General features: G+C 47.4%; 1 protein-coding gene across 1 annotated transcript in view; it reads left to right on the forward strand.

The window, feature by feature from the left end:
• The first annotated feature begins 773 nt into the window (after window positions 1-773).
• The window catches only part of SHISA9 (shisa family member 9), a 297,904-nt gene continuing 284,043 nt past the window's right edge, over window positions 774-14,634 (forward strand). The window contains exons 1-2 of the mRNA XM_036824265.1: window positions 774-1,336; window positions 11,535-11,662. Of these exons, the coding sequence (XP_036680160.1) occupies window positions 774-1,336; window positions 11,535-11,662 (691 nt within the window). The remainder of the gene's footprint in view (window positions 1,337-11,534; window positions 11,663-14,634) is intronic.

The following is a 14,634-nucleotide window of genomic DNA, read 5'->3' on the forward strand; positions in this document are numbered from 1 at the left end:
CCGGGCGGAGCCACCTCTGCGCCCTGAACAGGTCTGAGCCGCGGCTCCCCTCCAGAGAGGGCGCGGGAGGTCCCGCAGCAGTTTCCACCTGCCGGGAAATCCGAGCTGTGCTTGCTTCAGCCTCTGCGGCTGCCGGAGCTCGCTCCTCTCCGCCCGCCAGCCAGGCTCAGCTCTGCACGCCCCCCAGTTGGCGCCCGCCAGCCCGAGTCACCTCTCCCGCGCCCCCGCCCCTCTCCAGCTCGCTCCCGCCCCCTCCCCCCCCCGCCGCGCGCCTCCTCTGCCCGCCCTCCTCCCCCTCCCCCTTCCCTCCTGCCCTCCCTTCATTCCACAAGTGTTGCTTCGCTCTCTCCGGCGCACTTGGCCAGCTGGAGAGGTGAGAGGGATCCTGCGAGCGGGCGCGGGGCGGCGAGTCCAGAGCCGCCGGCCGAGGGGAGGCGCGGACAGACCGACTCGCCCTTGCTCTCCGGCCCCCGCCTCCCCCTGTGGCCAGCCGGACCTGCACCCCGCGCTTGCCCCCGCTCCTCCTCCCCCCGCCCGGCCGGCGCGCTCCTCCCCGGCCGGCCCCTCGGCGCGCTGCGCGCTGGAGGCGAACGCGGGCTGAGCCGAGCGCAGTGGCCGCCGACCACCGAGCGCCCCGCGCCGCTCCCTGCATGTGCGGCCCGCGGCGGCTCGCAGCCCCCGGCAGCAGCCTCGGCAGCTTCGGCCGCGCCTCGAGAGGCGGCTGCAGCGGCTCCAGCGGCGGCCGAGCGGCCGAGCCCGGGCTGGGAAACACGATGCGCCGCGTCCTCCGGCTGCTCCTCGGCTGCTTCCTCACCGAGCTGTGCGCCCGCGTGTGCCGGGCGCAGGAGCGAGCGGGGCACGGGCAGCTGGCGCAGCTGGGCGGCGTGGTGGTGCTGGCGGGGGGCAACCGCTCGGGGGCCGCCTCCGGAGAGGTCGGCGAGGGCGTGGGGGTCTCGGACGCACCCCCGACCCGGGCGCCCACGCCGGACTTCTGCCGGGGCTACTTCGATGTCATGGGCCAGTGGGACCCGCCGTTCAACTGCAGCTCGGGCGACTTCATCTTCTGCTGCGGGACTTGTGGCTTCCGGTTCTGCTGCACGTTTAAGAAGCGGCGACTGAACCAGAGCACCTGCACCAACTACGACACTCCACTCTGGCTCAACACCGGCAAGCCCCCAGCGCGCAAGGACGACCCCCTGCACGACCCCACCAAGGACAAGACCAACCTGATCGTTTACATCATCTGCGGGGTGGTGGCCGTCATGGTGCTCGTGGGCATCTTCACCAAGCTGGGGCTGGAGAAAGCGCACCGGCCCCAAAGGGAGCACATGTCCAGGTGGGCTGCCTTCCCCCCCTCACCCTCCCCTCCGGGCGCCGCTCTCCCTACTCTCCCCTCTCCACCTTACTGGAGGCAATGGCGCTCCCCCCGACCCCGGCTTCTTCGCGGGGGTATGTCACCCGGGCAGCCAACTTGGGCTGGGAGCGCAGAGAGGGGACGCTGCGCTCAGCACAGGTGCGGACATGAGCGTGTGTGGGGGGTTAGGGGTGTCTTCCGCCCTCCCCCGCCCGCTTGCCGCCCCCTCCCGCCGAGGCTTGCAGCGGACTTGAGAAACACAGCCTGGGAACCCGTGGCTCCGAAGTCTTGGGTTTTGGGGAGGGGGTCCAGCCTTCGGATTCCAGATACTAGCCTCTAGGTAAACAGGGGCCGGCGAGCCCGAAAGGGAAGGGGGGCGTGTGTGAGCTCGCGCGCGCGCGCGTGTGTGCGGGAGGGAGGGAGGGAGGCAAGGAGTGTGTGCCGCCTGCAACTCGTACGACTCGCAAAAATGTGGCGAGGGAGGTGGAGAGTGCGGGGAGGGCGAGAACAAAAGCTGTGCTTGGAGCGGCCGCCTCGCTTTCTCCGAGCTGCCAGGTCCCTGGAATTGGGACCTCGCCACCCCTCCCCTTAACCCCCTCGTCCCCCTCTCCAGTCGCCATCTCTCCCTGCCTGGGGCAGCGACCTCAGCTGCGCGCTGCGCCCCCCTTGCCCGGGCCGGCTTGGCCTCCAAGGACCGGAGCCCCCTCCCCGCGCGCCTTCACCCCCCAGACACCCTGATTCGTCAACTTCCCCTTTTGCCTTATTCATTATGCAAGTCCCAGCACGAGCAAGTCTCAGCAGATGGGAGAAGGCATTTGGGATTAATGGAGCTATTTGCTTTTTGCTTTTTTTTTTTTTTTTTAAGTATCTAAATCGATTCGCACAACACAGTAACTTTGAGGCGGAACACGCAGACGCGAGGACGCAGCCCCCGGCCGGGGAGAGGCCTAGGGTTGGTGTGAGGTCCGGGCGGGCGGGGTTGAAGAGCGCCGGGTGGCCTGCGAACAGCTGGATGACTGGGGCGCAAGGTTTATTCTTTTTCCGAATATGGTTAACAGAGTCGCCATGTGTTCCCCCCACGCCCCACCCAACACACACATACACACCCCGCACCTCCGGGTGCCTGTGTGCCCGCGTGTGTCTGCACGCGCTCCGTGTGCCTGCCTAAAAAATCTCAACAAAGAGACCCACCAAAAATAGGCGAAGGAACATCACCACCTCACTAGTAATTATTTTCTATTTATACTCAGATTATCAGATGATTTTTTTTTTTTTTCCCCAGACGGGAAGAATTTGGGGGAAGAGGTGAGGTAGTCCCTCTCGGTTTGGGTCAGCAGGGAGGTGTGGATGGATGTTGAGGTCTGGAGGCACAGAAGTAAGCTCCTAGGGCATTCAAGAAAGCCTGACCTACTAAAAAGAGTCAAGAGCAGGCCCCGCCCACCTCCCCGTAACCCCGAGGTGCCCGATCGCCAACCGCAAGGGCCGGGTGGTTTCACTTCCCCCACTGTCCTCGCCAAGGGTCTGTATTAAGGCGAGAGTGAGACACGGAAGCAGGGCTGCGGCAGCGACTGTTGCCTTGGTAGGGAGATTCACCCAGGGATAGGTAGGCTGCCTTGCAGATTTCGGTTTAATTCCTCTGCTGAAATCTCCTTGGAGCCTTTGCCTTGCAAACCGGCGCTTACGGGAGCCCTCCTCCTTGTTTGGCTGGGATAGGGGTGGAGAGGCGTGAAGAGGGAGGTGAGAAGGTGGAGAGGGGAGCTAACCTTTGGGCATCTGTGGGAGAAAGATGCTAGTAGCTTCAGGCCAGCAGGGACTCAACTTCCTGGTCCTGCCCCCTTGCAGCTCTGTTTACTTCAGCCCAGCAGGCTGCAGCCACATTCCTCTGCAGGTATTGGAAAAGGTCTGCTTGGAGGTGAAATCTAGGGGTGCCCAGTCCTGGGGTAACAGAGCCTTAACACAGGCTCTCCTTGCATACATTTTGGGAATTCCAGAATGGAGTGAAAGTATGTACTCCTGAAGAGAAAGGATGGTTGATTTTTACTTGCACGTCCTAAAGTATGGTTTTCAACCCCGGCTGATGTATAGGGTCACCTGGCATGCTTTTAAAAAAGTCCTCTTGCCGGGAGCCCCACCCTAGATGGTTCAAATCAGAACCTCTAGGGTGGGGCCTGAGCATCCATACTTATGTACATCTCTCCAGGCTTTACAGTGTTCAGCCAATCACTGCCTGGGAAAAGGAAGTAACATTTGCTGAGCACAGTTCTGGGTGCCAGGCACTATACTAGGGGTGTGTGTGTGTGTGTGTAAACATTCTCTCGTTTAGTTTGCACAGCGATGAGACAGGTGCTAATTTAATTCCCACTTACATAGGAGCAAATCATAGCTGAGATTGGTGGCTTGCTCAAGGTCACACAGAAAATTGTGCAATCCTTAGTCCCCTGGTTTCAGCTGTGTCGGGGGCAGATGTTTTCAGTTTGAGTGAGCGTCAGAATTTGGGGAGCTTCCTAAAGTGCACAGTCTTGAGTTCGATCCAGAGAGATTCTAAATCCATCCGTCTGGGCCTCGGAAATCTGCATTTCACCACCTCCCTGAATGGCTCACGTAAAGTGGTCCACACTTGGAGAAACACTGGTCTTGATTTGGGAATATTTTACAGGATTGAGGATGGATGAATTCATCCAGTGTGACTCTTATTTATTTACATTCTATTGCCGGTTTTCCCCGTGTGTGTAGCCTTTATGTGTATTTCTGTGGTACTGGGGGCCGCCCCAAGTTCTCACCAAACGCCTCCTGCTCTGCTGATGCAGTGAATCATGTCAAGTCCCAGCCGTAGCAGTGGCCTCATCCACTTTTGCCTGCACGGGCCATGGGATGCTTGGGTGGGGCCAGCACACCAAGCTCGGCATCAGAGAGACTGTACAGTGGCTTCTAGGTGAAATTAACCTGCTGGCTGCAGCCTCTTCATTTACTTTGTCTGCAGCTGCTAGGGTCACTGGGATGGGGAGTTTGTTCTTACCTCATCTGAAAGTATCTTCTCCTCAAAGACTTAACAGCATGTGCTGCTCCCACGTCACACCCTGACTGCTCCTGGTGACCAGTGTGCTTGTGTTTGAGGATGTCAGTTTCCAGGCTCAGAGTCCTGGGCACATCGCCTGCTTCCTTTTGGGCTGATTAGGACTGAAAAAGGGGAAAGACAGCAGTTCCAGGAGCGTGCATGGGCCTTGCCTGTGATGTTGGGAGAACTGTACAGATGCTCATTCAGCAGCTGTAACAGCTGCCACATTCAAGCACAATTTATTGGAAGAAGTGACTGCAAATGGTGGCCAGCTATGGGTACCAAACCATGCAGGTGTGTTTTGTTTGGTCTGCAAGGTATTTCTATTTTTGTATTCTTATTTTTAAGTTTTCCTCAATTTGTTATTGTGAAACATTTTAAACATATAAAAAACTTGAAAGAAGAATAAACACGAAGTCCAGTATATCTTTCATCTAGAGCAGGGTTTCTTCCCCTTGACACTGTTGACATTCGGAGCTGGATAATTCTTTGCTGTGGGCGCTGTCCTGAGCATTGCAGCAGCCCTGGGCTCTACCCACCAGGTGCAGGTAGCACCCACCCCACGCTTCATTCGCGGCAATTACAAACGTCCTCAGGTGTTGCCAAAAGTCATCCAGGGGCAAAATCACTCCCAGTCAAGAAGTACCAATTTAGATTGAACAATTATTAGTATTTTGTCCTGTTTGCTATCTCTCTCTCTCTCTCTCTTCCTTCTTTCCTCCCTTCCTTTTTTCCTTCTTTTCTCCTTCCCTCCCTTCCTCTCTTTTTTTCCTTTGTTTTTTGGCTGAAGCAGTTGAAAATAAGTTGCAGACATGATGCTTCATCCTTAAATACTTCAGTGTGGATCTCCTAAGAACAAGGACATTCTCCCGCATAACACAATTCCAGTACCACACCCAAGAAAAAGAACAAAAATCCCGTAACGTCATCAAATAGCCAACTGTATTACTGTTTTCCCAGTCGTGTACCAGAAATGTCTTTTAGAGCTTGGTTTCTCAAACCAGGATCCAGTCAAAGCTCACTGCCTTTGGCTTTGAAATCTCTTTAGTCTCTATTAAGTATGGTGTTTTTAAAACCAACTTAGAACCAATTGCCAACATTTAAAAACTGAGAGATTTCACACAGAAATCCAGATTTCTGATTTCTCTTGAGAAATCGATAGGTCCGGTAATACTGGACCTGCATATTCAAACGGCAACTGTTCCCTTTAGGACCCTCTCAGGTTTAATCTCCAGCCCCCCCCCCCCCCCCCCCCCCCCCGCCCCATTCACTCAGTTATGTTACCTGCAGTCCCCAGAGAGGTCATCAGGCTGATCTTAACAGAAATGGGCTCAAGTCAGATGGCTCCAGATTCAGTCCCAGCTCAGCCACTTAATAGCTGTGTGATTCTGAGAAATTTACGTCACTTCTCTGATTCTCAGGTTCTTGCCTACAAAATGGGATGATGAGGGTCCCTATATCATAGGCTTGTGTGAGGATTCACTGAGACTGGGCTCAGAAAGCTCTTAGCGCAGGGCCTGCCATATGGTCACTGCTCAGTGACTATTACCCTTTATCATCATCCTTATTACTGGAATTTTCTAACCCTTATCTACCGAAGTGGGTGAAGTTGTAGTCTGGAACTCTGTGTCTAGCCCTTGCTCTGCTGTGACTGTTTAGCTGTGTGACGTTGGCCAAGTCTCATAACCTCTCTGGGCTTGCATTTAATTTTAGCAGAAGGAGTGGCAGGTTCAGAATAGGAGAGACGATCCATGTATGACAACATTAGATGCATTGCAAAGAGTTGGCCTGCGTGATATTGAAGAACACTTGCTGCTTTTACTATTTTGCCATAAGCTTGTGTGTAAATTCTCATTTAATTTCATGTCCCACCCCAAGGAGGTCGGCCTTATGACAGTCTGCCTTTCACAGAGGCACAGATTGCTTTCCAAGAGGATGCACAAGCCCCTAGTGAGTGGAGGAGTTGGACTTCAGACCCAGACAGTCTGAGGCTGTAGCACGGATCCTCGACTACTAGGCTGCACTGCCTTGGATCACTGAGATGCAGGACTTCAATCTTTGCAGATCACAGAGAGGTGCTCGATGCCCTGCAAATAACAGTGCACACATCGGGGCCAGTTCACGGAGCCACTGTCAGATCAAGACTAGGCATGTTTTCTGCATCTGCCCCTGGCAGGGCCAGCCCCTTGGCAAAGGCATCGGTAAGAAATGACCTTGGGGGCAGGAACGCGTGTTTGAAGCTCTCTACACTTGAAGCCAGTAGGGAACACATGCCATTATTTTGCCCACCTTCAAACAGAATCCGAAATCCAAGTGGCAAATTATGTAGCACAATGTCCTGTGTGTTTTTCAAACATGCTTCACAAGTGCTGGAGTCTCTTGCAAAGAAATGGCATCAAGTGATAAATGTCCCTTCTTCCCTTGTCTTTTCTCTCTTATTCCAGCTTCCCTTCTACCTCCCCTTTTTCTTACACATTTATGGTTATCTTGTGGCTTCCACCAGCTCCCCAGGCTGGAGAAGCCCATGAATGCATATACTGTTGGCCATGGAAAAGTCTAAATTATTTTTCTTTGCAGAATATGTTTGCTTCTCTTTGGGCACTGAGTCCTTAACATTTGAAAAATCAACTTTAACAACATTGCAAAGCAGTTATACTCCAATAAAGATGTTAAAAAAATCCACTTTATTGGGGTCTAATTTACACAATAAAATGCACACACATTATCTATACAGTTTGATGAGCTTGGACAAATGTCTACACCTGTATAACCACTACTCCAGAAAGGTACCTGGTGCCCATTGCCCTTAGATCCTTGAAAAATAAATGATGCTTCTGGTAAAAGAGGAAATTCTCAGGAATGCCATTCAAGTGTTTAAAAGTCAGGACATAGTTTAGACCTTGGAACCCCTGGAGGCTTTGAAGCAAGACGCTGGAACTCTGAGCTCTGTTCGATAATGCTGGGGTCTTTTATTTGCTCTCTGTAATTGGAAAGAAAAGGGATGCAGCCTTTTCTTTTTGTTCCTCAGATATGCCATGCTCATTGCTGCTTTGGAGTTGTTGTGTTGGTTTGCCTCAAATTCTCTGGCTGGCCCCTCGTCTGCATTCAAGTCTCAGCTCAGTGTCACCTTGTCTGAGACGCTGTCCCTGACCCCCCAGGCTTACTTACTAACGCCCCCCTCCTCGCCCCCTCCAGCCCATCACTTAATGTTATTTGCTTCATTTCACATTACAGTCGAAAATGAACTTAATAATGTACGGGTTTACTAGTTTATTATCTGTCTCCTTCCATTATCTTTCACAGTAAGGAGTGCAGGGATGCTCTCAGTCTCTTCCCCATCTGTCACCTGAGTCCTAGTACAGTACCTGGCACATAGGAGTTCTGATTCCTGACATCCTGATTTATATGACATAAGGTATCTCCTCAGTCAGTCATTCATTTGCTCATTGATATATTCATTCAATAGGTTTTTATTGAGTACCTATGGTATACCCAGCACTGTGCAGAGAGCTCTGAGAATGCAGCAAATAGTGCAGGCACAGAGCTCATGGTCAAATGGCAGGAGACAGGTAATGTACAAGTAAATATACAAGTGACGTGATACTAAGTTGAACCTTATGAAATTGCCAATATTCCATTATCTTCAACCTCAAAAATGGCAATGTTTTAACAATTTGGAACTGGGTTAAGGGATATCAAGGAAAAGTGTAGTTTCTTCAATAAGGTGCCTGAGTTAGGGTTCTCCAGAGAAACAGAACCTCTAGGAGATCGATCGCCCTATCTGTCTATCTATCTATGTATCTATCTATCATCTATCTGTCTATGAAGAGATTTATGCAGAATTGCCACACATGATAATTGAAGCTGGGAGGTCCAAAATCTGCAGAGTCAAGGTCCCAGTTTGAGTCTGAAAGCCTGTAGGTCACCGTAGAAACATGAAGAGCTGACGTCCCAGTTTGAAGGCCATCAGGCAGGGAAATTCTCTCTTACTTGGGGGAGGGTCAGCCTTTTGTTCTATTCCAGCCTTCAACTGATCGGATGAGGCCCACCCCATGGAGGGCAATCTGCTTTCCTCAGTCTATCAATCTAAATGTTAATCTCATCCAAAAACACCCTCTCAGACGCATCCAGAATAATGTTTGACCAAATCTTGGTTCTCTCCAGTCAAGTTGACACATGAAATTTACCATGACATTACCTTTAGGATCTTGCTATTCAGATTTTGGCCTGTGGACCAGCAGCATCTCCACCACCTGGGAGCTTGAGCAGAATCTCAGGCCCTGCCTCAGACATCTTGAATCAGAATCTGCATCTTAACAAGACCCCGAAGGTAATCTGAATGCACATTCGAGTTTGAGAAGCACCCGAAGTATGTGCCACACATAAATACCAATTCCTTGGGCATTTGTTTGGCTTGTAGTACATAGTTGGTTCTTTCCACTAATTCACTAATTTTTAAAAACACATCCCTAATTGTAACATTTTTTTTAGCATACACCCCAATATATGCACATACCAACAAAAATGATTATGTACACTATAGCATTTATTATTTTTTAAAATTTTATTGAAGGATAGTTGATTTACAATGTGTTAATTTCTGCTGTACAGCAAAGTGATTCAGTTTTTTATATATATATATTCTTTTCCATTATGGCTTATCACAGGATATTGGATATAGTTCCCTGTGCTATACAGTAGGACCTTGTTGTTTAGATACACTATAAAGCATACATAAGAACAGAAATATTAAAGTGAGCTGAAGGTGAAATAAATATTTACAATTTGTTGCCAATGGTGCTGACTTCGTGCAACCATTAGCTCATCTCTCAAAGCCTAATGTGTGTTGAGGATGAAGCTTATCATTCATAAATAAATCCATAGTTTGAATAGTTTTCATGAGAGCTTTGATGATTTTTGGCTGACTTCATTTTGATCTGAATAGGCCATCATTTGTTTTAACCTTGTGAGAAGCTGTTGAAGAGGAGGGGTGAGTCCAATCTGTCATTCTCCTGTGCTTGTGTCATCAGTATTATCTCCAAGCTGTGGTTTTGTTATGGGGGACATTTTTAAGCCCCATGTCCATGTAGTGATGGTTAGCCTAGTAAAACTAGATACTTTGCCTGCACATCCCCTTTAGGGGTGCACGTAACTGCAATACAGGTGAGGCACCCTAATGATGGTGCCACTGCCCGCCACCTTCCTTGGTCCAAGACTCCAGGTTCTCACCATCTGACGTGGGTCTTCCAAATGAGGGCTCCAGCATCAATTCACATATTAAATTTATTTCTTATTTTTAATGACTAAAGACCATACACAGAAGTTCTCATGTTTCCTTCCCCCATGCCAAATTATTTTAGGCAGTCCCTGAGGGAGTGGACCACACCTTGAAGACTCCTTGTCCAGGATGTGAGGGCTCTAAGAATCCTTGTCTTCACTGCATGCTCTGGGAAGGGCTGCCTTGGAAAAAGTATGGCTTGGCTTTTAGGTGAATTTCATGGACTTTGGCACTCAGAAGATGCCCAGGGAATCTGCCGATGGCAGTGCTGACCGAGTTCACGGATAGACATCCTGAATGTTTACTTTGCTGTCCTCTTGAAAGTCCGAATATTCTGAAATTTTGGAGAGACTCCTTAGAGAATCTGTTGAGATCTATGGCTTCTTCTTCGAGAAAAACGCACAAATAAAATTTCCATTCAATTCCAGAGGAGTTCAGAGATCTCCTGAAGTTCATATAAAGAGCCCGTTTAAAAGTGAAAAAAGGCAAATTAGGTTTGGGAGGGATCTGTTCTATGTTTCAAACATTCCTCCCCTGCAGCCCCTTTGAGTTTTAGGCCCTGCTTACTGCACAGAGTAGGAAGGAGGCTGGACTCTGATTTCAAAGACACTCAGATTTGTATCTGAGTCCCTCCGATGATTAGCTGAGTTAACTTGGGCATTTTTTTGCTTTGGAGAATGGATAATCCACACCTTGTAACATTATCCCCCCTGTTTGCCATAATCCAGCTTTATTGGCCTTCTTGCTTGTCCCTCAGATACCTGAACTCTTTCCTGCCTCAGGACCTTTGCACTTGCTGCCCCCTCTGCCCAGAATGTTCTTTCATCGTCTTTATGTGACCAACTCCTTCTACTGTTCAGGGCTCGACTTAGATATCACCTCCTCAGAAAGGCTTTTCCAGACCACTCCATCTCAGTATATTTAGGATTAAAAAAAAAGTGTCCAGAGATTTCCCTGGTTGTCCAGTGGTTAAGACTCCGCCCTCCCAATGCAGGGGGCCTGGGTTTGATACCTGGTCAGGGAACTAGATCCCGCATGCCACAACGAAGATCCCATGTGCCGCAACTAAAACCTGGCACAGCCAAATAAATAAATGTTAAAAAATATTAAAAAGTGTACAATTCAGGGGTTTTTAGTATATTCAGAAAGTTGAGCAACCATCACCACTGTCTAATTCTAGAACATTTTCAGCATCCTAAAAAGAAACCCTTCACTCATTAGCAGTCACTTCCTGTTTCCCCTCCGACACCCCCAGCCCCTGGCAACCACTAATCTACTTTGTCTCTGTGGATTTGCCTATTCTGAACATTTCATGTAAATGGAATCAGTTCACCTCTCTGAGTCTTTGTTTACTCATCTGCAAACAAAGAGTAATAATCCTCATAAGATGTTTACATGCTGCTTAGTTGAATTAAAGTATGTAACGTGACTAGTATAGTGCCTGGCTTATGGTAAGTACTCAGTAAATGTTACTTATTGTTAGGAATAGTGGGCCATTGCTGTACGTGAAGTGTTGGTATCTAAGGTTAGTCATAAAGGGGAACTAAACTTGTGGGGTGCAGACATATTACATATATTCATCATTTAATCCTCTCAACAACTCTATAAAGTAGGTAACAGTGCTATTACATCACTATTGTGAGAGGCATGTGAACTGTTCTGCATGAGGTCCTTATATAATCTCTAATTGCAGTGATCTTACTTACTTACTAACGTCTTTTTTTCCCCTCTGCCCCTAAGTAGAATGGCAGCTCCATGGAGGAAGGGGTCTTGTCTTTTGTTCATAGGCCCACGTAGGTGCCAATGATTGTTTTGAATGAACAGATTTAAATTTTCTCTTCTTTCAGGGCCCTTGCAGATGTCATGAGGCCACAGGGCCACTGCAACACTGACCACATGGAGAGAGATCTCAACATCGTGGTCCATGTCCAGCATTATGAGAACATGGATACCAGAACCCCCATAAATAATCTTCGTAAGTACAGCTGTGCCATCCATTCCAGTCCTGTGTGGTGACCCAAGTGGTGGTCACACCACTCCAGATTTCATGGTGTATGTTTGGGTCCATGAAGAGCTTCTCTCTGTTGAATAAGAAGTTTTATTTTATCTCTTCTGGATCAAACTGTGTGTGGCATCCTCAGATTTCACTTGGTTTGTTTCTCTGTTAAAGAGTGACCCACTTGGTGGATTTCTCATGTTTGGTTCTTCTATTAATAGAACCACTTGGGTGGTTCATCTTGGTTGATCTGTTAACTAATGGCCCTCTTGGTTGGTTCATCATGGTTGGGTACTTAGTTAACCAATGGATTACTTGGTTGGTTCATCTTAGATAGTAAATCTGTTAGCCGATAACCCATTTTGTTGGTTCATCTTGATTGGGTAATCTGTTAACCAATGGTTCATTTGCTTATCTGTCTCCCTCCTGAGGTAGGCCAGTTGTGTCTTTTAGGTTTCATGCTGCTTTCAGTTAACAGATACTGGTTCAGAAGAACTAGATTTATTTTTCATAAAACTAGAGTTTCGTAAATATAATCCACAAACACTTTGTGTGTGTATGTGTGTGCGTGTGTGCATGTGTATGGAGTTTTGAGTTGTGGTTATGTTGGTTTGGGGTGGGTGTGTATGTGTGATTCAACAGTAGCAAATTGTTCCATTGTTCTTCCAGGAAAAAAAAAGCTGCATTTGCTATTGTGTTTCAATAGGTATTCTTTAGCTGATGGAGCATAGTTGGGGATCTTAGTATGGTCCCAAAGATTTTCTTTCCTTTCAAAGATCTGTATATACAACATACATTATGGAGCTGGTGCACTGACTACAGGCAGTGGGGAAAACAAGATTGTTTTGTTTTTGACAGTAGTGTACTACCGTGGTTACTCCTAGCAATTATGTTTTCAAGTAACCGCCACATTAAAGTAATGTGGAGGGCTTGGTTTAAAATAACAAAAGCCAGACAATTTAAAGGGTGCATTCAGTTGTGGCTGGAGGTTCTTAAAAACAGAAACATTTCTGGCAGTGCACATTTTTCTAGTCTGGGTCGCCTTTGCTAAAGCTGCACCAGGAGCGGCATTGGTGTTTTATTTGCTGAATCATACTTTTGGACTGGTTGCAAATTTTCATGCTCAACGGGTAGAGGAATAAGCCTGTGGAATTTGACATAGGTGATGCAGATTCTCTGATTCTGCATGGTGACAGTTGTTCATGGCCTTGGAAATGTCGCAGTATGTTGGCAAAGTCAATGTGTACATGGTTTGAAAATGGGTTACTAAGTAGAAGGTCTTAGGTTTCATTATATTAAATAATTTGACATTATTTATTTGTGAACTGGACCATAAAATGATATGAGAAATAGCCACATTTTAGAGCAAAATACACCAGCCATTGGAAGTTTTATGACCAAATCTCACAGCCCTGAAAGATATGGTAAATTGCGCCAACTCTGATATGGCAATCATATCCAATTCTGGTTTTGATGGAAATGAGCACATTCTCCTTCAGAATGCACTGGGAAATAAGTTGAACCTAGGTGTATGTGAGTCCCAAACATCACAAGTGAGTGAATGTGACCATGAGGTAGAGAAAGCTGAAATGGTATTGAGTCCTTGGCTATAAAAGGCAGCTGTTGAAAGTTTCTCATTTGAAGTTTCAATTTTTAGGATGATTTTGGATCAGCACTTGAGTGGAATAACAGAATCATTGAAGGCACTCAAATTTCACCATTCCATCAGGCAAAAAGGGCAGGCGACATTAATGAATCTTGCTTTAGTAAGGGATTTTTTAAAAAAATATTTATCTTTTTGGTTGTGTTGGGTCTTAGTTGCAGCAGGTGGGCTCCTTAGTTGTGGCATACGAACTCTTAGTTGGGGCATGCATGTGGGATCTAGTTCCCCAACCAGGGATCAAACCCAGGCCCCCTGCATTGCGGGCATGTAGTCTTAACCACTGTGCCACCAGGGAAGTCCCTTTAGTACGGGATTTTTGTTTAAAGTTGTACTGAGTATAAATTACTGTTCAGAGATGGGTGTCTAGGTACTGAGCAATTCAAAAGTCTCCTGTGACAGGCTAACTTGGTTTATTTATGATTCTTGCTTTTAGTCTATATTTGTGTTTCAGTAATCAATGGTCTTTTTATACCAAGAAAAAAAATGTGTCTTGTAATATTTTACTGGGTAGAATTACACCAGAGCATTCCTGGCAAACTACAGGGGAGAATTCCAGGAGTTATGTCACAAACACTGCATTCTCATAAGAATTACCACAGATATTAATTTCATATAATTCTGCTAGTTTGGTTCAATCCTTATTTCCAAGTGTTTTTGGGACTATCTGAAAATAAGAAGCATATAGCCTTTCCACAGATGTACATTAATAAGTTTAATTGATATAACAAGTTAATTCAGTAGTTGGTAGTGATTGTGTTTCCTTGTAATTACATGTTTGTCTTTTGTTGACTTACAGGAGCTCTTTATATATTGTAGACATGTGGGAAAAATTTGCATGTTCAGAACAAAGAATGATTTGGGAAGTTCATGAGAAGATAGGACTAGATAACTGATATTTATCAGTTATTAAATGTTCAAGAAGCCAAGCCGTCACCAGAGCCCACTCTGACCAGTAGAGAACTAGGAGAGAAGGAATTCTGTCTAATAACCAGAAAGTAGGACCAGATCTTGGTGCCAGAATTAGCATGCACCTATTGAATATAAAACCCTTTTCTGGACATTATGGGAGCTACAAAGATCTACCATTGCAAAAAACGGAATGAAAGATGCATCTATTTGTGATACAACAAGAAGGGACACATCGTGCCACATTTAGGGTGTTCTTCACTAAACATTCAAGTTGCCAGATTTGACTGGAAATTCGATAGGCCCAACTTAAATGTTATTTTCATCTCTGTTCAATTACCCACTTGACATTGCTTTAAGAGAATAATCATCTCCATCTATT

This window comes from Balaenoptera musculus, chromosome 15 (assembly GCF_009873245.2).
Source record: "Balaenoptera musculus isolate JJ_BM4_2016_0621 chromosome 15, mBalMus1.pri.v3, whole genome shotgun sequence".
Taxonomy (NCBI): Eukaryota; Metazoa; Chordata; class Mammalia; order Artiodactyla; family Balaenopteridae; genus Balaenoptera; species Balaenoptera musculus.